A 25,727-nucleotide genomic window follows, 5' to 3' on the forward strand; every position below is an offset into this window, starting at 1 on the left:
TACAAAGGCTATTCATAATGAGTGGTCTTTTACTTTTAGTTTAAGTATTTTCTTGATTTCTGTACTTTTGCCTAAGAAAGTATAGCTTTTACGTTTACTTAAGGAAAATTACTACTTTTACTTTACTTTCACCACTAGTTATCACAATTGTCAGAAAGCAAATACGTACATTTACTCCAGTATTGTACATTAATACTATTTTGAGGTACTTTACTTGAGTAATTCCATGTTAAGCTACTTCATAGTTCGGAGGGAAACATCACACTTTTAACTCCACTGGATTTATTGACAGCCAAAGTTACTGGTTTCTTTTTAGATTCAGGTTATTATTGATAATAATAATCAAATAGATATAAACATGCTGTATTATTGTAGACTAAACTACCTGACAGTCTATAAAGTAATCAAAATAACCACTACCTTCACCAGCTGCAACATTAAAGTGATGCTTTCACATTAATGCATCGATAACCTCAATTCATTTGTCAATGTTGTTATATAGGTTTATGTTCATATATATACAATATATATATACTTTTGGATATGTATTAATATTTATATTGTACATAGTCGTTAAATGTTTATACTTACATCTGTTCTACCTTTTTTTGTTGTCCGTGTTTTATTTTTTATGTTTTCTTGTTTATTTGTATGTTATATGTATGTACGTTGTGAGCAAAGTGAAAACCGGAGTCAAATGCCTTGTATGCGTACGCATACATTGCCAATAAAGCTGATTCTGATAACTGTAGTCCAATAATGAATAATATTCTGACATGGGCCATTCTGAATGATGTGTGTACTACTTTTAGTACTTTATATTAATGCTAATATTTAGGTAGTTCTACTTAAGTAAGTACAGTTGTTTTTATATTATGGTATTGTTTCTTTTATTGTTCATCTGTGAAGTTTAGGCCCACTAGCTGTGGGAGATGTGGTCATCATCACCATGATCATCATGTGGTCACCACGTGTCTGGCAGTGGGGGGGCGCTGTGGAGCCGCAGTGTTGCCAGGGATACGATTCAAAACACCAGGCTCAGTTCCACAGCAATGGCCACAAGTGTCCCGAGCACGGGGTCCCGACTGTGCCTGGACAAAAGTCACTGCAGCGGCTGAACGCGACCTCGCGTTTCGCCTGACCGTCAATAAACACACACTTTACCAGAAGTTTGGATTATGGAGTAATAACCACTTCTTCTTCTCTGAACCCACTCAGCCGTCTGTATTTAAAGTGGTGAGTAAACGCAGTCTGTTACGGGACAGCTAACCTAACCGTTAAGCTACGCAGTTAGCGGTACCAGGCTGCTAAGCTAAATTGGCTTCTGTTGTTAATACAAGTTCAATTATACACAGTAGGATGAACGGCAGCGTGTTTCTAAACGTATGTCTGCTGTTGCTGATGTTGTATGAATGTGCTACATCGTTGCTCTTTCGTAAAGTTGCACTAAACGGATATCTGTTTCCACACATAAAGACTGTAATTCCCCTTGTGACTCCGTGAAATCCGGCTCACTAATGATGCCTTCATTTAAAGTTGCCTCAAACCAAGCCGGCTGACGTTAGTTTATAAAACAACTAAAGAATGATTTCTATTTTCACTCTCAAAGTTTATGCACGTGAGCTAGCTAATTAGAGATCTGGTGTTGGAGGGTAAACCAACCGAAGCTCAGTTTACGTTAACTATCTGTCACTGACGTTACTTTTTGTGATACACCTTACTTTTATGATAATTAGGTCAAGTAACTTAGCTTAACAAATAACTACTCCTATAGCGTAGGAGCTGTCATTGATTGTCATTTATACGTAAGGATAGTTCAACTCATTAGCATGAAGGGTTTATTTGTGCTGTCTTTATCTATAACTGTGTATATTTGTATGTTTCTGTGAAATCTCCCACTGGGACAATAAATCAAAATCTTACTTTGAAGGAAATTACATTAGGACATAAATTGAGAAATGCATCCCAGTTTGTAAATAGCCTTTACAAGACTGCTTGTATTACGTATGCCTGCGTAGGACATGCCCCTGTCATAATTAACAGCATATTCCAGATCTTTCAACCATATCTCCTCGAGCCTTGAGCGAATACGTACCACTGGAGTTGTTTTCAACATGCATTGTTTTGCACACAAGTAAAGTTGCAGCACTGTTATCAAAGGAATATCACCTCAGGGGGGGGCTTCACAATCTGTACAACATAGGACACCCTCTGTCCTTGGACCCCGGCATTGGATGAGGAGGGCAACTGAGGAGGGATCTCTCTCCTAGGAGGGACAGGCATGCAATTGATGTCATCTGTACGGAATAAACAACATAATGAGAAACACAGGGGAGGAAATTCCAGCACCATTACTCATAAATTCAGTATTTTATATTTTTGGGCATCCAGTGTCTACTTTTCAATTAGTGAGCTTGCAGATATGAGCTTGAATGTCATTATCTAATTAAAAATCACATAACATGATTAGCTCTTATTTAATTTGTCACCATCCCTGTAATCTTGTAAACTTTCTCCACATATCTTACTGACACCAAACTGTTGGTATTGCGTGGTTTGTTTATGTCTCGGTGGGTGTGCGCGCTTCCATTCGTTCTCATTCGTCTACACAAGTCCCTTCTGTCTCTCCCTTCCCAGCATCCCTCCCAGTGCTGTTGTGACCACCGAGCTAGACTACAGGGCATGAGATCCCAGGCTTAATTAAGCCCACAGGAACAGATGGCCCGCTGGCAGTCTTTGCTGTTTGTCAGCCGTGCACCGCCACTCTAAACGTAGCTAAATGCTTCCGCAGGGGAGGGGTTCAGGAGCTTGGTCCAGGAGCCGGGGGATAGACCTGCCAAATGTAATTAGCTGTGGGAAGTAGGTAGAAGAGGGGGAGGGATGCCATGAGGTAGCAGGTGTCATGTGTGTATGACTCACTATATGCCAAAGGTGGCTCTTAGTGACAAAGCCATGTTTATCCTCATGATGCTTGAGGTTTTTCCTTCATCCACACAGAATGATGTGTTTAAATGTTAGGCCTAAGTACCGGTAGTAATAAGGTCAAACGTGTAAGTTAAATTTCTCAATTCTGATTCCAGGAAATATGCAAATGTTTGTGTCAAGCCGACAATGTGTTTACGTCACAGCAGGTTTAGAGAGAGAGCACTGCCTAAGCCCCTGCATGGTATTTCAACTAAAGCTGATGTCATGTGAAAAATAAAGCCAGGCTTTATAAATAGCCTTATTTGTGGCCTCCAGGGAACACTTTCACTCCTCACTCAACGGTTTTCTGTTCTAGAAGATAGATTATGTTTTTTTTCTCACACACACTGAAATAACATAGACTTCAAGTGAATATCTCTCAATTATACTACAGAATTTGCGAATCCAGATTAATACACAAATAATATTTAAATATATAGAGAGATCAGGTAGTAGCCTAGTAGTTGTGTGTTAGGCATCACATTTAAATGCAGTATTTTTATTATCGGCTACAGATGGTTGAACTGATGGGATTTCAGGTGGCTGAGGCCAGAGAGCTTTCCATGTTAGGAGTTAGATTTGTGGTGCGATAGATGAGAGGAGGTAGGAGTAAAGTTGTCCCCTATACATTAGGACTGGGCAATATGGCCAAAATATTCTGTCACGATGTAGGTAACTTCATACCTCAATAACGACGTCTATCATCAAAAATAAGAAAGCCATTTAAAATAGTAACATTTAAAGAAAAGCTATATACATGTATTATAATGGATACAGTCATCTATTATGATAATGATTGCTTTCTTTGCAAACCATGAACATATTTTGAAAATTAAAATGAACCCAGATTCACCCTTCAAGGCCTCTAAAGTACAACAGAAAAGAGAATGTGATGGCAGCTAAGGCTCCAGAGTCCTCCGTTATATTTTCAGTATTGTCAATTAAGCTCTCAATCACTCTGTCAGAGCAACAGTCAAACTGGTGCGCATCTTTTTTGTCAATGATATCGGGGTTGGAAATTAATTTTCCCACCTTTCGCTGTGGCTGGTGGATTCCACAATCTACCAGCTAGTGAGCGAAGCAAATCTGGCTGCCACTTGCATATTTTACCAACATTTGGCTCATTTCAAACCCTGAATGACACCTTTCAACTTCTGTTGATGATTAATAATGTGAGAAAAGAGACAGCCAAGAAGGGATTTTTTTTAACTTTCTCCAATAAAACAAATTGTACAAAAATGTTTGCCATCCTTAAAAAGAAAATACCTGACTTTGTCCACCATGTAAACACTTATATATATATATATAAAGCAAAGTTAATGAAAAATGCTTAAGATAACAAAGGAAATACATTTTAACTCTCCGTTTGTATTCCAGGATGACCGATCACAGAGAGAACATAAAGGACGTCCTCCGCTGGCATGCTGTGGCCTCTGTTTTGAGCAGTGTCTCATATTACTCCAGCAGATCTCAGTGAACACTGGGGTGGTTTGAGCTGTATGCTGCCGCAGCAGGGGCGATCATGTCCCATATGAACGGTTATGTGCAAGAGGCCTCTGGTCAGGCCAAGAGCCACAGGGAGAGGGCAGTGGACTGTCCAGGGGACGAAAGTAGCCTTGTCAAATCGCCACACTCCAGTGCCCACATGGAGAGGATTCAGCACTACCAGGAGGAGCTGAAGAAGAGGAGAGAGGAGGACAGCAGGGGGAAGCATGACATCGACCCCAATGCTTCACTGAGGCTCAAGAAGCTGTCACAGAACCCCAAGGTGGGCATTGACAATCCCACCTTTGAGGGAAAGGAGAAGGTCACCAAAGACGCATTCCTCCAGGATCCTGTAGCTGGTGAGTTGAGAGGGGAGGAGGGCAGTACGGGTTAGAGGGTCTTTACTGTGGTCTAAAAGGATGGAAGGAGGAAAGAAGGCCACAAAGGAGGGCAGCAATCTAGACTTCAGAGAACACGAGGGAGTAAAAGAATGACTATTGAGGGCACAGAGCAGAGGGCCGTAGCGGAGGAGGGTTATGTGATTCAGGGTCTGTTTCTACCGGTTAGGGACTTGGTCCTGTTGTCACAGGAAAATAACATTCATGATTAATTATACTGATAATACAAAAGGGTATTACATGTGGCCACAAAATATTTGACTGTTTGACTATTTGACTTCACGCATCAATGTGCGTGAAGAAATTGATTGATTGTGTACTCAAATAAAATATAAAAAAAAAAAATATTTACTTTTACGTAAATAGTTGAATTTACTTCATCACCTCTTCCACGGCGGTTATGTGTTCGGTTTGGTTTGTTTGTCAGCAGGATTAAGGAAAAACCATTGGACCGATTTTCATGAAACGGTGGAAGAACCCATTACATTACGGAGCGGATTTGAATCAAAGGGCAGATTCACACATTATTTTCCCCCACATGGAAACAACGTTGTTGTCTCGTGAGAACAGAAGTGAGAGTTGATTTTCATGCAGAAGGTTCTGACATCTTTGATAGGCTATATACAGCAAATGACATACATCAGATCTGCTTCTTATAAAGACAATGATGTCTTGAATGCACCTGTTTTGCATTAGATGTTTGACACACCTGTTGGAAAGGTGTGGACAGGCAGGCAATACACCTCTACGCCTCAGAAAGCAGTGAGGTAGAATCTGGGTGACTCAAGAGACTCAATAGACTAAATATGTTCGCGCCTCCCAGAGTCCGCTCTTCATTAAATTCTTAAATATGGACGTCTGCATATCATATGAAGCTACTTTCTCTTAGAAAGAACAACTTCAAACCTAATTTGCAAAAGTACACACAACTCTGAGCATTTAGACTATTCCTGAATTATGAGATGGAAGACACGCCCCTGTGTTTCTCTGTACTGTTCCCTCACTGTGTCTACCTCTTGCTCAGAACTGGCGGAGTTGTTGCAGGCTCTGAAGTGGGCGCATCACTGCCTGACTGATGCGCAGAGCCAGCAGGATGTGGAGCTGATAATGCAGCTCCTTGCCAAGGAGGACTTCAAGAATGCCTACGCCATCTACATTGCCGTATCCCAGCAGATGACGAGTGTCATTCCCACCTCACCCCTCACGGCACAAGCAGAAGATCTCTGCCAGAAGGTACCCATAATGGTCATTCTGAAACAACTGGAAACTATCGGTTCCTGTTAGCGTAGTTTACACTGCTGCGTCTTATAGTTTAACAGCTCCAGGAGAAACTGAATCGGGGGGGAAATAGACAAACTTGTACCCCAGAGTAATGAATAACTCACTTTAGATTTTAGAAATGTTTTAAGCATGCCACAAAATCTATTCTGTAGCTCATGAGACTAGCAGTAGTGGAGTAGTAAGAGGTGTCAGTGTGTGCATTCAGGCATAAACACGCTGAGATTGTATTTGGCAATTTGTGTTTTGGACCACGTTAAGCCTATTTTCTGTGGGTATCTGTACAAACTCAATGAAGCATGAAAAATCTTTGCTTCTGGTGATGATTAATTAAAAAAAGGCTGCCCAGAAGACAGCCATGTCTGAATACTTGTAAAATGTAAATTGTCTTGTGGTTAACAAGGTGAGTGAAAACAAAAATGAGGCATTTGTTGGATCCCGGGGAAATAGAAATAGAAAAGAGGCAGAAGAAAGAAAAAATTATATTGGAGAATTAGGGAGAAAAGAGGAAGGAAAGGGAAGAAGGCATTAACTATGACAGTGCTGACTCCTGAGCCCCCCCCCCCAGTATTCAGTCGGTGGGAATGTGACACACTTGACTTCCTCGTTGACAAAACACAAGCCGGTTGTTCCCACTGAAGCACAGTGCCAGTCATTGACTGGTGTCCCTGTGGAGCCCAGCCTCTGCACGTTGACTGTTCAAATGCAGCCGCGGTCACACAGAGCTCGGTCCCCGACAGAAATGGTGATATGCTTTGCTGTGAATTAGGTAGAAGCTCTATACAACAATGACAGGCTACACCCAGAGTAAGCACTTCATTGGGATTCATGTCAACGTTTGATAGGTGTAGCATGAAAGAATGTAATACAGGCTTTTCAGCGCAGGCAGACTGGTGCAGTGTGATTTTTCTTTTCTTTTTTTTTGATGGCAAGATGTGTAAGAGTCAACCTTGTTTTGACGAAACAGGCTGCGAGAGTTCATTCAGAGGACACCAAGCATTACGGCTACAGAATCTGTATTCCAGTCTTGATAGTGAGGGTTTGATTAGTGTAATGGATGAACTAGGCTGCAAACAGGAGAGGAAGAGGCAGAAAGACGGAGTGTCAGCAACGTCCCACGAAATGACAACACAAGAGACAAATGATTAAAATAGAGCCATGGAACAGGAAGGAAGGAACAGTATAGGTTTATGTTGCCGTTGTAATCCTGAACATGCTGTACTGTATTATTAGACAGTTAGTTCTGTTATACTATAGGATTACAACAATAGGTATCGGGTCAACCTGTGCTTCGCAACTATGACATCTTCTCTTCTCAATCTAAAACATAATGAACAATATTGTCGGGTGTAAGCATCAGAAAATGAACCCTTTTGGAAAGAGCTAATTTCAGCGAGATGCTAAACACAGTCTCATGAAAAAATCAAGGGGTACAGTAAGATGTGGAGATACAGTTTTCACCAATTGAAGAACCTGTTATACAATTAGAAAACAATGCATGTAAATCACTCATGAGGTCTTTCCGTATGTTTTGTGTGTCTGACGTTTGTGCTGTTGAATGGATCATTGATCCACTAAAGTCCAAAGAATGCATCCTCTCAGTGGCATTCATTTAAGTGAGGACTTGAGTCACATAGCTTAGGGCCACGTCATTCGAAAAACAAAATAACTCGTTTGTACAATGTCTTGTCTTACCACGTCAGAAATTCAAAAGCAAGGACAGTCTCTCCCTGAAGACATTCAGAGTGTTGTAAGCAGCGCGTGTACTGAGTGTGAATGTCCGGTTGTTACAGAAGTTTTAATTAGTTGTCTTAATGTTTAAGAAAAAATACTCGGGTTCTGGTGACTTTAGACTTTAAACTTTACAAAGTTAAGAGATTAGAGAAGAGTTAAATTAAGAGATTAGAGGTTTTTTTTAAGGGTCTAAATTGGTACTGAACTCTTTTACTGTGTTCTTGACTTTACTCGGTCGTCCTGATTATCTCTCTTCGTGTCATTTAGCTCACTGCAGTTCTGTGTTTCTGTTCAGGTCCAGAAGATCCTCCAGTCCAGCCAACATCAGGAGGGTTTGGAGCTCAACGCTCTGCTCACCAATCCTCATCTCCAGGTCAGATGTCGGATCTCAGTTGTGACTTACATCAATAACCAATGACAGCGCCTTATAGACTAACTAACTAGTAATACCCAGATAATGTGAATACTGGAAATATAATTATTGTTATACTTCCAGTCCAATAGGGTAATTGTTTCTCTTGCACCTTCAACTGTGATGTCAGACGTCAAGATTTAGTATGTAATAGTCTTTTATAAAGGGAAAGAATAACACTTTGCTGCAAACCAGTTCAAAGGTCAAAGGACAGTTTTTCTTTGCGATCATTATACATACTGAGTTAAAAGGCAGATCAGATGACAGATCGCTCCATCATGATATCTTTGATGACAAATTAGTTTTATCTTTTATTCGATTTTTTTTTTAAGGTTAACTCGTCTGTGATTTGCTCAGAATATTGATCTAGTGGCTGACTCAAGGAAGGCCATTATGTAAATGTCAGCACTAAGCTTTACCTGAAAGGACCCATGTAAACCCAATAATGAATTATGATTATGAAATAATTGCGATAAGCCTACTGACAAGGTGGATGCTTCTCTTAAATACAGTTACAAACTGTAACTGGTTAAAATGATGTTATTACCTGGTATAGTACCAGGTAATAACAATGACGAGGTTCCTCTTAGGTGAGCCGCTTCCTCCATCTTTACAGAAACTATTAGACATCGCAGGGACGAGCAGGCCGCTTCCGCAGCTGTGTAAGGAGTCGCATTATGAAAAGCCGTACACACTTTGGCTTCCTGTGCATCTCTTCAGTGAAACATGAAAATAATCAAACAGATATTCAAATGACATTGCTTTGGAAGTTGCTCTACATTTGTCAGTTTAAGCTTCAGTGATTCTTCTGTAGAAACACATGTCGCCACGTTATCAGACATTACCATCCATGAGAGAGGCAGCGAGGTGAGGAAAGCCCTCAGGTGGATGACGCTGCTGTGATTTTATGGTTGAGGGTTCTCACAGGGGAACGCCAGGGGTCGGATTTTTGGCCGACATGACTTTGGACGACCAATTTCTCTCATTGCCCTGTTAAGCCCTCCGCTGAGCTGGATCCATGTAGCCAGCGGGGGCAATATGATGTGAAGTGAGCCTGCCTTGTGGCACAGGAAGTGGAACAGATTATGTTGTTCTCTGCGGGGAGCAGAGGCTCGCACTGTAGTGTACAGGTAAAACAACCGCATACCCAAAACGAATGGACGGGTACATGTGTAAGGAGTATCGGCTCCATTTCATTGATTTCATCCTTAGAAATAAGAGTTCCTTATTAAAGGCTGAGGTTCTACCCAGAACCATTTGGGGATAAGCCAAAGAACCCTATATGGTTCTAGTTAGCACCTGTATTTCTAAGAGTGCAGGACACGGTTTCTTCGCCAACGGTGTTTGATGATTGATGGTGGTGGATCCTGACTGTTAAATGGAGGTGGAGATTAAGACGGATTGTGTGTAGGTCAAAGCTTAGGCCGGCCTCTGCTCTCCTAGGTCCCCTCTCCTGCAGGATAGGGACACTAATTTGGACCGACGGTTATTAATTGTGGGGCTCAGAGCGCTTGTCACTTTAAATGAAGTAGAGGATCAATCTCTGTATTATATCTGGTGGGTTTGCGGACTGGTCTTGTTAAAAAAAAAAAAATTATATAGGCAGGCTTCTGGTAGCAGGTGCATGTTAAAGTATCTTTGGTATCTTCTTCATCCGTTTACACTGTCAAACCATTCAATAAATGTTTGTCATGTTGATTACTTTATTTCCATACCAACCATAGTTGCTATAAAGGACAAAATCTATACAGACACACAATCAGAAGCCTTTCATGCATTCATTCTCTTGAACTCATGCGGCCTCCTCCTTTTATTTTTCTGTCCGTGTTTCTGTCCGTCACGTGTCTGTAAAACCTTTGTCTGTCTGTACTGTTTGTCTCTATGTTTCTTTACTGTGGCAGGCACTGATGCAGGCTCATGGCAGTGTGGCAGGGCAGGAAATAGCAGAAGAAAGTTTGACTCAGTACATTGGAGAGACAGTTAAACTGGTGCGGCTGGAGAAGGCCCGTGACACTCCGCTGGTGAGACGCCGTCCAATACTACCCTCTGTTATTGCCGTGTACATACAGTATGTCTTTGTGTATTTTCTCACAGCTTCACAGCCGAAACAAGGATCGTTGTTTCACATCCAAAAACCTTAGTTGGTACTGTATGTAACTACAGTACAATGAAAATGTTTACGAGTTGTTTACACGCTCACATCGGTGTCAGTGTACCCACAAACCAACAGGGCAGCAAAATGCCTGTCAATGTGAGCTCCAGAGGGAAATTTTAAATAAATTGAAAAAGACACAATGCTGTTCACTGTATGTGACATATTTCTTTGTATTCGGACTGTTGCCTCTCCTTCTGCTTTTAGACGTGTGTTTCTCTGTTCACTGTTATTTTAGAGAATATTGTGGATTGTGTGTGTGTGTGTGTGTTTGTGGCCATCAGGGTGCAACAGTACGTAATGACATGGACAGCGTGTTGGTGAGTCGTGTGGTGAAAGGTGGCGCAGCAGAGAAGAGCGGCCTTCTCACTGAGGGAGATGAGATCCTGGAAATCAACGGGACATCTATTCGTGGGAAACATGTCAATGAAGTCCATGACTTACTGGTGAGGACCAGAAGTTATCCGGTAGAAATTTAGTCTGTTACAGCCGAGTACGCACGGGTGCTTCAAATGTCTATAAATCTAAAATGATATCCATTTAATACTATTAAAGGCATCTGAATGTATTCATCAAGCAGTCCGGTACTTAGACCATCTGTTCCTCCATAGCTGGTGACATTAGGCGTCAGCCACAATGCATATCCACCTCTCGATTAATGTTAGTAAGTTTGACAAACATTTATAGCCTTAGAAATTGCATTAGGTGGTTGTTGTTGATAGTGTTTGTGTTTTGACAAAAACACTAAATGCTTTTATTCTGAAAAAAAATAAAAATAGCAGTAAAACAGTGCTCAGATTTTGAGGTAAATACATACAGTAATAAAATCAAATTTAATGGTAATGTGATCCCTTCATTGCTTCTCATCTTTTCCATCAGCAACAAATGCAAGGCACTCTGACCTTCCTCCTCATCCCGAGCTCTCAGATTAAACCTGCCCCACACAGACAGACTGTGGTGAGTCTCTAATGGTGCGTGTGTAAGAACGCATGTTTGCATGCAACGCAACGGCAACCTTGACGTTGTAAATCTGGTCCCTTAGATGCACGTACGAGCTTACTTTGACTACGACCCCTCTGATGACCCCTTCGTGCCGTGTCGGGAGCTGGGCCTGTCCTTCCAGAAGGGAGACATCCTCCATGTCATCAGCCAGGACGACCCCAACTGGTGGCAGGCCTACAGGGATGGAGATGAAGACAACCAGCCTCTGGCTGGACTCATTCCAGGTAGGGATCAGACCAGGGCTGAATACCAATATTCAGTGTGTATTTAGATATATAAAAACATAGTTTATTGTTTTACAAGGGCAGATAACTGCAAGGACAAATTGCTACCAATACAAAAAAATCCTCTACTGGTATGGTAAGTTGTTTGATTATGTGTTCATATGTTTTGTTTAATGACTCCACTAAACTACAACACATTGTACTGTTACAAAACTAAAACGCATATGGTATGTCTACTTACAATACATACAGCTGTATATGACATTCTGTACAGTGGATGTGGCTAAAAGATGTAAGAAAGGGAGCAACAAAGTTGGAGTTACATGCAAATAAGTGTCTTCAACTCACTAAAACGTAACAACACTAAACGTTGGGGGACCAAGTCTGTTTTCAGAACAAGGGCACTTAGTTGGTAAAGGAAAAATGTGCTAATAGATAATAATGCAGAATACATTTGTTGATTAGAAATTGTCCAACCAGTGCACACATTTAGGTGACTATAAAAATATATAACTATAATCTCACTGGAATATGTCACACACAATTTTTTGTAGACTGTATTAAAGCTTTCTTTTGTTAATTAAATCCCTACAGTCAGCCTTGTAACACACAAACAGCATTGTGTGCATGTACTATCATTCTGTAGTGACACTTAAAACAGGCTGAACTCTCAGCAGGAAACAACAATTACAGAGTTAACAGTCTGTCGTACATGAAGGATACACATCTGCATGATCATAACTCTTAAACCTGTGAAGATTACGTTGAACTAAAAACTCTTCTGTCTTAAGATAAAACAAACGATGATACTTGATACCAGCGTATCAATCATTCATAAACTACACAGGACTTCTCATCCATCCCTAGTAATAGTTTTGGATACTGTACAGCCACATTAAACTAGTACTATGAGTGATATCAAACCTGGAACTACTATCCTGGCAGCAAACGCCACCCACAGCGCATCAAGCAGATTAAAACAAACACCGAAGAATTATTTGCGTTTACTCTCTGACCCATGTCTGTTGTGGCTGGAATAAAATCAGGTTCAGTAGTGGAAATGGAAAGCGGGGCCTGTTTGTGCCTCTTCCTCAACACGTCTGGAAACACGAGGAGGATTATGAAAAGCAGTTCTAGGACGAGAGAAGCTTGGTGGTATTTTTTGCAATTTTCCATTCCTGAGTGTAGTTGTCTCGTGCATGTTTTCCATAAGCTACCTATAGAGACATATTAATGAACACCAACCAAAATGTTCAAATCTGTACATTTTTTTTTTAACTCATACGGGCTTTTAAAATGGAAACTGGGTTTGTGTGTCTATATTTACTCTGAGTTGGAGAGCTGATCTGCGTGACCTTGCTTTTCACTTTTTCAGGGAAAAGCTTCCAGCAACAGAGAGAGACCTTGAAGAAAACTATAACAGACAGGAGTCCAGAGCACCAAGGTAAGCGTGAAATGTGTAAACACGCACGATGTGGTGAGGAAATACAAGATATCGTTTAGTTTCCACCCTGACTCGCATGAAAATAGAGTTTGTGGTGTCTAGAAGGTGGCAACAAAGTCAACTGATAAAACCTATTTTAAAACAAATTGTTTTGACTCCAGGGAGGCTTTGGTACGCAAAGAAAAACAAGAGACAGAAGAAGAAGAGCACGACCACCTTGAGCAGGAACATCGGTAGGACTCTACTTTTTCTTTCTTTTTTTCTCACTCTGTTTCTTTCAGAACATTTGTAGAAGTGGGTTGCTGGTTTGAGAACGTGCTCCCTCTTCCTCGCCAACCACTGTTGAGAAGCTGCACCCTTAAACCCACAAAACTCCCATTGTCGCTTCTCATTTACCACAAGTGAAAGACGACCTCCTGTCCCGGGCAGCGCTCCAAGTGTCCACACATTGTTAACCTCAGTGTTAACCCTACACGTTAGCCGGAGTTGACACGTCTCGTCGCTCTCGCAGCAGCTTGTCCAGACTCGTATGTCACAGCTTCGATTAGTCCTGTCTTTACAGACGGGATCATAGGAGTCACCGACAGGTGCCTAAATGGCTCGAAGGGGGACGTGTGATGTTGTTAGCTAACACATAGGAAACGCATATATACTCGATTCAAGGTTGAATATGAAGCAGGACACACAAACACAGGGATGATAACGTAATAGCGTGGTATTATTACCTCTCACCGGCCTCCAAAGAGAGGTCACGTCTCACAGATAGTTACAGAACAGCATCCTAAGAACTGGAGAGGATTGTGTATGTTAGTCAAGGGGGTTTCATTATCCCTCCCCAACTGTGTCTCTTCAGACGACGACATCCTGACCTACGAGGAGATGTCCCTTTATCACCAGCCTGCCAATCGTAAACGCCCCATTGGTCTGATTGGTCCCACAAACAGCGGTCACGATGAGCTGCGTCGAAGGCTTCTGTCCATCGAACCGGAAAAGTTTGCCGTCGCTGTTCCGCGTAAGTCGACGTCCTGTCTAAGCGTGGGGGATTCATCAACAGTCCATGACTTCAGATGAGGAACAAAACAAGCGTTTTGTGATTTGACATATCACCTTTCATCCCCTGTAACTGCACGGAATTCACAAATGTCTCATGTCAAAACATTTCACTGGCAACTTATAAAGTTAGACTATAAGTTAACTCAATACTATTTAGTTTTAACTGCGCCAATTGTTACAAAGCAGCTCGAGGATTTTGGCAATAAATCAAAAATGATCTATCCTTCTCCACGGCTCAGACACAACCAGAACCTCGAGGACACATGAGCGGAATGGGCGCGAGTACCATTTTGTGAGTCGGCCTGGCTTTGAGACCGACTTAACGGCAGGGAAGTTCATCGAGTCGGGGGAATATGAGAAGAACTTGTACGGCACCAGCACCGACTCAGCTCGACATGTCATCAACTCTGGACGCATCTGTATGCTCTGCCTCCACACCAGGGTAGGAGACTTGAGTACTTGTTACTGTCTGGACAATTCCCAACATTGTTTCTGAGCTATACATGTTAACTACAAAGCACATTTCATCCCTCTGCCTCGATCAAATTCAGAACATCAATTGAATTGTTTTTACGTAAAGAAGACGCCATAATAGTGCATGGTTTGGTCTTTCCATCCATTTCATACATTTGCACGTCCCTGTTCTTCCTCTTGTCAGTCACTGCAGGTGTTAAGGTCCTCCAACCTCAAGCCCTATGTCATCTTCATCGCTCCTCCTTCTCAGGAACGACTACGCTCCCTGCTGGCTTCAGACGGGAAAACACCAAAGGTACCCGCTGCACAGTGTTGCTAAATGGTATTTCCGTCATAAAAGTTAATACACACACCGTAAGTTTCATAGTTTGTACATCTTGCAGGCAGTTATTTTGCAAAACAGATGCAACGTATTTCATCGAAATGAAGCATTTAAGATTAGTCCCAGAAAAGAAAAAGGTTCTTTAGCCACTTTTAGGCAAAGCAAAGAAAGAAGTTATCTTAAAAATGATATTATCGTGGCGCTAATAGTAAAAAAAGGTTGTTTACTCCTGGTCCTCTAAATACACAAACACATTGGAAATAAAAGTATTGCATCGCATGAAACCGATACACAGCTCTCACAACATCAAAGTATTCAAATCATTCAGTTAATAAAGTAATAATGACCGTACAAGCCTTTCATGTTTACGTCCAGTACGTCTAAAACGTCTTGTTGTCTTTGCACAGCCTGAAGAGCTGAAGGAGGTTATTGAAAAGGCCCGCGAGATGGAGCAAAACTTCGGCCACTTCTTCGATGCAACCATTGTGAACATGGATCCAGACCAGGCTTTCCACGAGCTGCGCAGGCTGATAGACAAGCTGGACACTGAGCCACAGTGGGTGCCCACCTCTTGGCTGTGCTAGAGGTCACTGGGTTGTGACTGGGTCGAAGGAGTCAAACAGAAATGGATGTTCCCGGTGATTGACGGATGAAGGATGGACAGTGCTGATTGTCTTTGGATTTTCACTTGCACATTCTCCTCGTTTATAGAAGAGGTGATCGTTACCACATGCTGCAGGGATGGACTCTTCCTCACATTCCATTATGTTGGTGTGTGTGTCTTTTTTCCTGTTTGTTGATTGTTTCTCAGTTTTATGCAGTCATTTATCAAACACATAGCAATGTTTCTATCCTAGTTGCGATAGTTATTTATAATTGTAAATGTATATATATTTTCTAGCCAAAAGGATAAAATATTTTATTGATTTTTTTGTGTGGCCGATATACAACTGGCCCACTTGACTTGGAGTGTTATTGTCACCATTTTGAAATGGCTTCCTGATAAAGCAGAAAAAAACAAAAGCTGTTTAGGTACGAAACAGAAGAGAAGCCCTCGTGCTCAAAGTGACTGCAGTGTAACGTCTTCCATTCAGTAACACAGATGGAAAATAACTGCTGTAACCTGCACAGTTCCGAGGTGCTTCCTCAACACCAGTGTCAGCATTATTTTTTTGTAGTTTCATGTCTCATTTTTCGGTGTGATAACACACCTCACGTCTAAGGTATTGTCTCTAGCTGGTAATCATTACTATCAGTACATCATGCTGCAAAGTACTCCTGTAATAGTTTCCACCAGTATTGTCTAAACCAGACTCCAACAAATATGGTATTGCTTCTTTGCAGAGAACTTATTGAATCGTAAGCACAATTCTGGAAAAGTGTTAATAAAATCAGATACATATGTGAACGTTGGTAATATTGGTGTTACAACACTGTGTACTAATTCAAACTTTGCAAAGTCCGACCGTAACTAATGTGTTAAATGTAGCATTCTGATGCAAGATGGCTGCCATTCCTCATCTAGCTGGGTTAACTAAACACTGGCACAAAATGTTTCCTCGCACATGTTGAAAGAAATTTGATCCTGCAGTCTTACCCGGTCGTCCTTTACTTCACATGTGGAACTGAAAAGCTTCTACATTAATGCAAAAGCCGGCGAGATGGGAAAACTGTTCTCATCGTGTCAAGAAATCTCTACAATGGTTGGATACTGATGACATATTTATTTGAATGAAGTTTGGGGCTTTGTTGACTTGCAAGTTTTACAGCAGGGCCACTTTAGGGGTTTGTGGTTCAATGGTAAACATCCTCAAATGAGGTAACACAAACACACACACTTTGAAATCGACAACAACCGTAAGCGTCACAGCATGCAATGGCTTTGAATGTTGTGAGGAGCTCGAAATAAGTTACCGGTAATCAGTTAATCCCACAGAATCCTCCTTTAATTTCACTCGCAAACCCGTGCGTAAACCTAATATCGTGAACCGACTCCCTTGAGGGTGAACAGCCCAGTGAGACGACACCTTGGTTCTGTACAGTGACGAAATCTGGAAACACACGGTACCTTTGAGCACTGAAGCAATAGAACAAATCATCACAGACAAGTACACGGAAAACAACGTTCATCACTTGCATGAGGAGACATAGACTCGGCCTTAGAGGCGCAGAATAAATAGGATATTATATGAAGTCGGGGACTTGTCTGCCTTGAGAGCGCTTCACTCGAACAGCATGTCTTCATCCGTCTCCTCCGTCAGCATGTTGGTGGGCTCTGCGATGGGACCCAGTTTAGCCAGGCGGGTGGCAATCTCTAATTCTGTCCTTTCCCTGAGCTGCTTCTTCTTCTCTTGGATTTTCTTCAACCTGTCAAGAGGAGATAGTGTTATAACAAAAATAGGTTAGAAAGAATAAGTTGTTTAAAATTTAAAAAAAAAAGGTAAAAAAAAAAGATTTCTTGGACTGCTAGAAAAGGTTTTCACCTGTAGAACTCCTCTCGTTCTCTCTCATCCAGTTCTGTGATGATGTAGGTGAGGGTGCGCTCGATCCGGGGAATAATCACTGCAAAGTGGGATGAAGATGAGCTTTGACTGAACTGTCCTTAATTATTTGAGGAAAAAGGCAACAGTTGCATGTTGAGTGTGAATTTACCGTGCTCAATGGCGTTCACACGGCGGTTGGTAATCTTTATGGCTTCATCCAGAGTGACAAAAGATGTCTACAGACAGAAAGTGGGAAACATGTCGGAAGATCTCAATCACACTAACTTTTTAAATATTTATACAGAATTCTGCAGTCATTTTGACTAGTATTTCTAACAACTGAATCAAATGTTCAAAAAATACTAAGTCTTATAAAAGAAATCTGCTTTACCGATTTAAAAAAAACATAAATTGCAGGTCCCTTGAAACAGTATAATAATGTGGCACTCTGAAAGGGTAACATACTGTCATTATTATTGATGCATTTCATTTTTGTTGCTTGAGGTGAAGGTCATTTTAATAACGTGATGCTGTTTGGTAGTTTAATCTTCATTCCACCATTGTCCATTTCACCTGAGAAGTAATAAACTAAGCTGAATTAACAGCTTGTTTATTAACAGCGCCCCCTACCTGTAAGGATGCCAACTCTACCAGCAGCTCAACAGCTCTGGCATAGTTCCTCTTCAACCTGGAGAGCTGCTCTCCTCCTCTGGCCAAACCAGTCAGCTCGTAACCTGAAACACACTGGGAGGGTGAGAACGCTCTCATTTACTCGTCACAAAAACAAATTTTATCCAAACATGACTTACTGTCGCCGCCTTCTTGGTAGTGCTCAAAAACTGGAAGGGTGACACCTAAAAGAAAGAAAAACATGTAACTTGTATGTAAAATGAAGCATATAAAAACGTGTTTTACCAACAGTAAAGATTAAAAAGAAGATATGTTTGGACAAACCTGCCACATTGTCTTTCTTGGCACGGACTTTCACTTGGGCTTTGTTGACATTCTGGATAATAGTTGCGCTGTGGACAGAATTACAGATTTGAGTTACCGTAACTAAACGCCACATCACAGGATAGTCCTGCGATTTTTACCTGAAGTCTCCAGCTGCAAATTTGGCTTCAGCCAAAGAGAAGGCCGCCTCTCTCATCACCTCTCCCATCTTAGTCTTTGTCTGGGGGTAAGAGATAATAAGTCCTCATTCAGAGAAACTGTTAAGGGCACTTAAAGAAACGGATGCAAGGAGAACAAAGTCGGTTATCAATCATTCTCAACCTACTTCGATGATTTTGCGGAGGATCTGACGGAAGCGCATGCAGAGGGCATCGGACTTCTTTTTGAGCAGGTTGCGGCCGGTCTGCGCCCCTTTGAGCCGAGCCTTCATGATGGTCTGAACCCTGCAAGCCAAAACAAAAACACAAACATTTAGAATGCTGTATTTGAATCTCCCCAATTACACTGCAAGTATACAGGATTTAAATAGTACACAGGGGTTATGTACATGCATTGACACGCATGGGTAAATAAAACACTGCCTGTTATTTTAGCTGTCTGGCTATTTTTTGGTGTTTTATTTGATAACCCACTAGCATGCAGGATCCCTAGTCTGCATCAGTGGTCCTGATTAACCCCATCAGACAAACAGGAAACTCTGCTGATCAGCAGGTCACACAATGTTACAGTCAAGACTTATGCTGTCTGTGGGTCAGTCGATTCAGACACCATCTCAGACTGACAGCTCACACTGGGATGATGTTAGAAACATCACATGACAAACACTCTTCCTCTTTTAAACAGTAACCTGGCGCGAGTGAGATTCATTTAATTTCGCAGAAGATGTGCATTCATCTCAGAGACTGTGACGCAACAAATCAAAAAAACAGGACAATAATATCTGGCTATGAGGCTACAGTGGGTTAGCAACTAGCTAGCAAGCTAGCTGCTTACATTCTGGAGGGGAAAACGTCGAGCCGTTCTTTTCCAGACATCTTCGCGTCCTTTGGTTGATGATGGCGGACTTCTGTTGACTGACCTTTCCGAAAATAAACACTGAAACGTCAGCTTTTATTATATTGTATTAAACTATACACATAGCCCAGGAAAGCCGTTGTTTTTCGTGCAAGATTAGAAGCCTTGGTCGAGGCGATGGTCGTGATCTTGTCCTACGGCTCTCTCTCTCTTTCCGTGGTGATCAGCTGGCCTCGGATCATATGACTGAACCGAGCGCGTTCTGCGCATGCGCGTGTTGATAAGCCCTGACGATCTTTTCCGGGTCGAGAAAATTAGCAACACCCATGAATGTGAGCTAGCGGGCCCGAATCGTTCATCTAAAAAACCCGGAGGAAACATAATCTGACATTTAAACACGTACAGTACAGAGCATTCACGTGTATCGTTGTGTAACCGTATGACACAGGTGAGGTTTTCTTTTATTAAGATGAGTTTGTACCGGGGTGTCGCGAGCACACTGAGGTGCTAGCTAACTGCTAGCCTCGACAGCAGTACATGTGCCGCATGTGAGTTGTGAACCGGGTTGTTAGCTGTGAAGCTAACGGGTGTTAAAGTAACTGTAACTTGAATTCTCGTGTTCTGGTATTTAACTCCGTGATTGTTGCTAGTTTCAGTCGCTGTTAATTTGCTGCGGTCATTTATAAAATGGGTTATCTGTTATTTGTGGTAATGTTAGCTAACTGAAGGGCTTCTCGTTGGTCTTTATTGCATCATCCCATTCATAGACGAAAAATGTGTAATATAAGTGCCCGTTCATACTGCTGCCAGTTCATTTAACAGGCCTTCATCTCCCTGTAGTTATGTTGGGATTATTTCTCAGTCTTAAATCAGTGATAGTAGTGAAAAAAACACCCAAAAAACACCCAAAAACCAAATGAATACTTTGCCATTTAAATGGCTTTGACTGTTCAGTACATATTCGTGTTTGTATTATTTTGTCTACCTTACCCAAGTTATATCTTTGAGAGTAAATTAGACTTGGAGCTGTTTAGAGTGCATTATTAATGTTAGAAATGATTTAACCTAACCTTGATCTGCATTGATGATGTAGCAGTGGATTCAAGACCTTTGACATCCAGTTAATGCCTTCAGGCTGCAGGCTCTTTTATTCAACGTTGTGCATCCATGTCAGTTATTGATGTGTCGTTGTTGATGCATTATTTGCTTTCTAAGGCCTCAGTGGTTTCCAACCTTTCGTGCCTTGTTGTGGCCCCTTTAGAATATCTACCCCATCGCAGGCAATGGCCCTCATCATTAAATATATTTGTAGTTGTGCTCAGTGATTCAGCATTGCTCCTATATGTCGTTGGGTCCAACGTCCTGTCAAAGCCGAATCAGCAGGAGATATCCTGACTTTCAGTTTCTAGTTGAGGTCTGCAATTCCTTTAATTCAACATGATAGGAGTTTCTAACAGATGCTTTCTGTTAAAAACCTCCCTCCAATAAACTACTGTTTTTACAGGCTGAATGATGTGTTTCAGGATATCTACAATTGGTAAAAATTTGCGGCCACAATGTCCGCTTCAAATGTTTTACCAGTCTCTCCTTTTTGTTTCTATTCTCTCAGCGATGCCGGGGCTCAGCTGTCGATTTTACCAGCACCGGTTCCCAGAGGTGGAGGATGTTGTGATGGTGAACGTGCGGTCCATCGCAGAGATGGGCGCATACGTCAGCCTCTTGGAATACAACAGCATCGAGGGCATGATCCTCCTGAGCGAGCTGTCGCGTCGACGTATTCGCTCCATCAACAAGCTCATCCGCATCGGCCGCAATGAGTGCGTGGTCGTCATCCGAGTAGACAAAGAGAAGGGTGAGTTCAGGGAGGGTATTAACTACTCTTTCGTGTTGGATATAGTCCCTCGTGTAGGGCTTGGCTGCCAGCGCCAAAAGTGGCAGGTAAATTGACCAATGATGGTAATGTACCAACCACAGCTTTAACTTCAATTTATATAGTGACAAGAGAAACCGGAAGACGAGATGCCAACTGTTCCCTCTCTTCTGCAAAACTCTTCTTTACCTTCGACCACTAGAGTAGTACTTTTGTTGCAATTTTTTTTTAACTGAGTCAGGCGTGGTGCTCACACCAAATAAAACGCACCGGGGCTACGTTACAGCACTTCCAGCAAACTTCACAGAGAACAATGAGGGCGAAACAACATCACCGATCTGTTTTTAACCGATTATTGTCTCGTCTAGCTCAGCTAAAAACAGCAGAACACCGTATTCGTCAGCACGTTGGCATGCCTTTCACTACCGAGCCGGTTTGTAACCGGTACTGACAACGTTATCGTGTTTGTGTGGAGAGGCTAAGCTTTGCTCCCGGTGTATGTTTTCATGTGTTGTGCATATTTATATTATTCTGTGTGGAATAAAATACAAGCTGTGAAAACAAGTCTCCTTCGGGACAATAAGGATTATTTGTCTAAATGTTGTTTTGAGATTAATTAATCTTATCGACTGCAAAACAATATAAGTATATGATTTGTAATAATAGAGCAGCCTGAGAACAGCAGGTGACTTGTGAAGCCTAAACCATAAAGTTTTAGTGAATGATGAGTAATGAATGAGTTAAATCAGTTAACCTTGTCCACGCTGATCTAAACTTCTCCTTCTGGACTCTATTCTGAGCTTTGTGCTGATTGGCGATCAGATTGTATGTCAACGTTTGAAGGGATAATGGACTATTGTTATTCCCTACTCGAATGTGAAGGCGTTTGTAACTAACTTACGATCAGAAATAAAAATATTCTCTGTCTAGAATATGCGCCCTGCTTCACGTCCGCCTGCTGAGCCCCGTTAATCAGCACAAGTGAATTTTAAATCCTTAAATACGAACCAGTTTGCGTCTCTTTTCCGTGGATCTGATACCACGCGTCTTCTTTCTCCATGTGCCTGCTCAACAAAACATGTGAAGCTTCTATTTAGGTTCAAATGAAGCTCCAAATGTCTGTCATTGTCATTTTATTCCGTTACTCCTTTTTTTCTGTTTTTTTCATGCCTCGAGCAGCAGACAGTCGTGAAAGTTCCCATGATGCATCTCTTCTCTGCTTTGTCTTTAGGATACATTGATTTATCAAAAAGAAGAGTTTCACCTGAGGAGGCCATCAAGTGTGAAGATAAATTCACCAAATCCAAAACTGTAAGTCAAAGTTAGCCTCAGGGTTGTAACTTTTTTAAATGAATTACTGAGACGATTGCCAACATCATATGTGTTCAGCTTTGTCAAAAAGTGAACTGTACATACATGACAACGTTAAAGACGACAGTAAAGTTTTTATTTTCGTTGATCTCTGATGAACTTTCTGATGATGTTTGCAGGTGTACAGCATCCTGCGACACGTTGCAGAGGTGCTGGACTACAGTAAGGACGAGCAGCTAGAGAGCTTGTACGAGCGCACCGCCTGGGTGTTCGATGAGAAATACAAGAGGCCAGGATACGGAGCGTACGATGTCTTCAAACAGGCTGTATCGTAAGTGGTTGTTCCAAGCACGTTGGTGTGAGGCTACTAGCCGCTAAACATGTCGTGCCTGCATGCGAGCGATACTTAATCTGACGAGGTCAAATCACATTGTGTTCATGTTGCCTGCACTAGAGATCCGGCCATTCTGGACGGGCTGGACTTAAATGAGGAAGAGAGGAATGTGCTCATTGACAACATCAACAGGCGACTCACTCCACAGGCTGTCAAAATCAGAGCAGGTAACAATATGAGGTTTTCACAGTACGATATCCTTCTCAGAAAAATAACAGTTTAACTATTATTATCATCATCAATTACAATAACCCTGTTTGGTGAGAACACGGCTTTATATACTGATTTTAACAATGATAATTAACTGTACTGTAGCATGTTAAGATGTGAGCTTTTTAAAAAACTTTATCTTTAACAATTTACATATACTGAAGGAGCACAAAAGCCCAGATAGAGTCCTCCTGTCTGTACTTTAAACTCTCACACACACGCGCGTCACTTTTTTATATCGTAGATAAGCAAATGTACTCCGTATGATAACAGTCCATTTTTGTACCGTTGTATACTGTGATACCGATATGCCGCTACAGGCAGTAATACGCTCTCACATACTGAAGTTTGTTCCAGCTGTATCATGACGCTCGGTTCCACTTAGAAAAGGAAGTAACATGGTGAATGTGTGACCTAGAACCACACAGTGTGTTCATCTTCATTGTTCTCCCGCCTGCAGACATTGAAGTGGCGTGTTACGGCTATGAGGGCATCGATGCCGTGAAGGCAGCTCTGAGGGCCGGGCTTGGCTGCTCCACAGAGACCATGCCCATCAAGGTATTATCACCGCTTCAACCGCTCTCAGCCACATATTAGTACACTGATGCCGAATGGTGAAACTTTGACCGTGCAAATGCCATGTGGCGCAGCGTTAATTAGACTAACATGGTCTTCTTCTTCTTGGCAGATCAACCTGATCGCTCCCCCTCGCTACGTGATGACAACGACCACTCTGGAGCGCACGGAGGGCCTGTCTGTCCTCAACCAGGCCATGGCTGCTATCAAGGAGAAGATTGAGGAGAAGAGAGGCGTCTTTAACATCCAGATGGAGGTGAGCGACTTCCCTCTCTCTGTGCCAAAGCCATCCCGTGTCCTTTGTGTGTTTCTTTTGTTATAATCGGTTTAACGTTTTCTAAAATGTTAATAAAGTTTGTAGTTGGGCTCGGGTGTCCAGTGAGCAATGCTTGTCCTGTACTCAAGTAACGTACTTAGGTACTCATTTGAGGTATTTGTATTTTACTTGTGTATTCATTTTATGCTACTTTATACTTCTACTCCACTACATCTCAGAGGCAAATGTATTACTCGTTACTTTACAGATAACAGTTTTTTATACCTTTCTTGTCCAGTGAAAAACATGTCTTGATTTTGTATTTTTAAACTTTTGGTAATTTAATAACTAACAGAGTATTAGTACTGCTGTTTGAAAACAATATTTTTATGAATACAAAATGAATGTCTTTCTTGCAATATTAGAACTTCATTCTCATGTTATTTCCTTTTACTTGTGAAATGATCAATTGTTTGCTTTTTCTCATAAATTACAACTTTATTACATTCCTCAGAATGTTACTTTACCCCCCCCATCAAGAGTAGCCAAACACTACCACAAAAATTCAGTAACTACTTTTTCTTATTGTTTTTCAGCCTAAGGTGGTGACGGACACGGACGAGACGGAGCTCGCCCGGCAGCTGGAGAGGCTGGAGCGAGAGAACGCAGAGGTGGACGGAGACGACGACGCAGAGGAGATGGAGGTCAAGGCGGAGGACTAGAGGCCACCGTGGCATGAAGGCTGAAAAACTTCAAAGGGGAAATGTGGACAGACATGGCCACAGTCACAACAGATGTTAACTTTCACATTGCAAACATTAACTGGCGTTTATAGTTCATTGGCAAACGTCCCGGTTTGTTCTCTAGCAAGGTTTATTTCAGAAGATGGTAACACAAAAAGCTGTCTTCCTATGCAGATATTGAAGGAAAGTTAAATTACAAATTAAACAACAATATAGTTTCTTTTTTTTAATGACATCAATTTGAATAAATGAACGCTGTTTCCGAGCAGTGGCCTTTACTTCGCTCTTGCTTAAGAGCCCAGTGTCTTCAGTATCCATGGCTCTTCATCGCTGGATGTGATCGATTTAAAGGCTCGTCAGTATCAACACCGGTCAATCGTGACATTGTGTGCTTTTTTTTCTTCCAGTTAGAGGGTTTTTACTGGCAAGACCTGCTCTTTAGCTCACATGGCATCAATAAAGTTCTGGAAGTTTTGATCTTAATGCGTCTTTGTCAGCTGCTGTGAGAAGATTGAATGAATTGGCACCCGGCCTTACTTTTAGTTGAAGGATTGTGTTCCTTTTGTAATTAACATGCATTTCAGCACTAAACAATAAGGTGCTCCGACTACAGAACTCCAAAAAATGTGATTGGGACTGGCTATCCCTAAGTCTTTGTTGGGTAAATTTAAAAGGACAAACTAAAGAATATAATTAAACTAATGTTTTCTGTTACGCAACAGACATGTAAAAGTTGACAGGAAGCAGGCTGAAATTTTAAATTGAGAGAACCTAAAATGTTAACATGTCAGTTTGTCATATTATCATTAAAAACAAGTTAGTATGCCAGAAGTATTTATAGTATAATGACAAAGTAATTGTATAAGTCATAAGAAAGTATGAACAATTGTATTAAATGGAATAGTATAGTATGTAATAAAATGTCATAAGACATGGTATTGTATGGCATCGAAATTACATAAAAATATGGTGTA

At 41.5% G+C, this 25,727-nt stretch overlaps 3 protein-coding genes across 4 annotated transcripts; 2 read left to right on the forward strand and 1 right to left on the reverse strand.

Moving 5' to 3' along the window:
- Nucleotides 1-1,080: 1,080 nt before the first annotated feature.
- Nucleotides 1,081-16,301, forward strand: pals1b (protein associated with LIN7 1, MAGUK p55 family member b). 2 transcript variants are annotated; one of them, XM_079290836.1, is made up of 14 exons: nucleotides 1,081-1,236; nucleotides 4,342-4,808; nucleotides 5,872-6,080; nucleotides 8,155-8,232; nucleotides 10,173-10,292; nucleotides 10,708-10,869; nucleotides 11,303-11,380; nucleotides 11,466-11,649; nucleotides 13,025-13,093; nucleotides 13,255-13,326; nucleotides 13,947-14,105; nucleotides 14,386-14,588; nucleotides 14,805-14,915; nucleotides 15,350-16,301. In XM_079290836.1, exons 2-14 carry the CDS (start codon nucleotides 4,487-4,489, stop codon nucleotides 15,524-15,526), a joined length of 1,944 nt encoding a protein of 647 aa, XP_079146962.1. In that variant the 5' UTR covers nucleotides 1,081-1,236; nucleotides 4,342-4,486; the 3' UTR covers nucleotides 15,527-16,301. The 2 variants fall into 2 exon arrangements, with proteins under 2 accessions (XP_079146962.1, XP_079146963.1); XM_079290837.1 differs by having other exon boundaries at nucleotides 10,185-10,292.
- A 314-nt stretch (nucleotides 16,302-16,615) lies between these two features.
- atp6v1d (ATPase H+ transporting V1 subunit D) lies at nucleotides 16,616-19,614 on the reverse strand. The gene is made up of 9 exons (XM_079290405.1): nucleotides 19,373-19,614; nucleotides 18,705-18,822; nucleotides 18,520-18,599; nucleotides 18,380-18,447; nucleotides 18,235-18,279; nucleotides 18,056-18,159; nucleotides 17,595-17,661; nucleotides 17,426-17,504; nucleotides 16,616-17,309 (listed from the first exon to the last, which is right to left on the reverse strand). Exons 1-9 carry the CDS (start codon nucleotides 19,411-19,413, stop codon nucleotides 17,165-17,167), a joined length of 747 nt encoding a protein of 248 aa, XP_079146531.1. The 5' UTR covers nucleotides 19,414-19,614; the 3' UTR covers nucleotides 16,616-17,164.
- Nucleotides 19,615-19,678: 64 nt separating this feature from the next.
- eif2s1b (eukaryotic translation initiation factor 2, subunit 1 alpha b) lies at nucleotides 19,679-25,236 on the forward strand. Its single transcript, XM_079290524.1, has 8 exons — nucleotides 19,679-19,841; nucleotides 21,003-21,245; nucleotides 22,495-22,574; nucleotides 22,754-22,905; nucleotides 23,029-23,135; nucleotides 23,639-23,736; nucleotides 23,867-24,010; nucleotides 24,607-25,236. Exons 2-8 carry the CDS (start codon nucleotides 21,005-21,007, stop codon nucleotides 24,730-24,732), a joined length of 948 nt encoding a protein of 315 aa, XP_079146650.1. The 5' UTR covers nucleotides 19,679-19,841; nucleotides 21,003-21,004; the 3' UTR covers nucleotides 24,733-25,236.
- The last annotated feature ends 491 nt before the right edge of the window (nucleotides 25,237-25,727 follow it).

This window comes from Melanostigma gelatinosum (genome assembly GCF_949748355.1).
Source record: "Melanostigma gelatinosum genome assembly, chromosome: 19".
NCBI lineage: Eukaryota > Metazoa > Chordata > Actinopteri > Perciformes > Zoarcidae > Melanostigma > Melanostigma gelatinosum.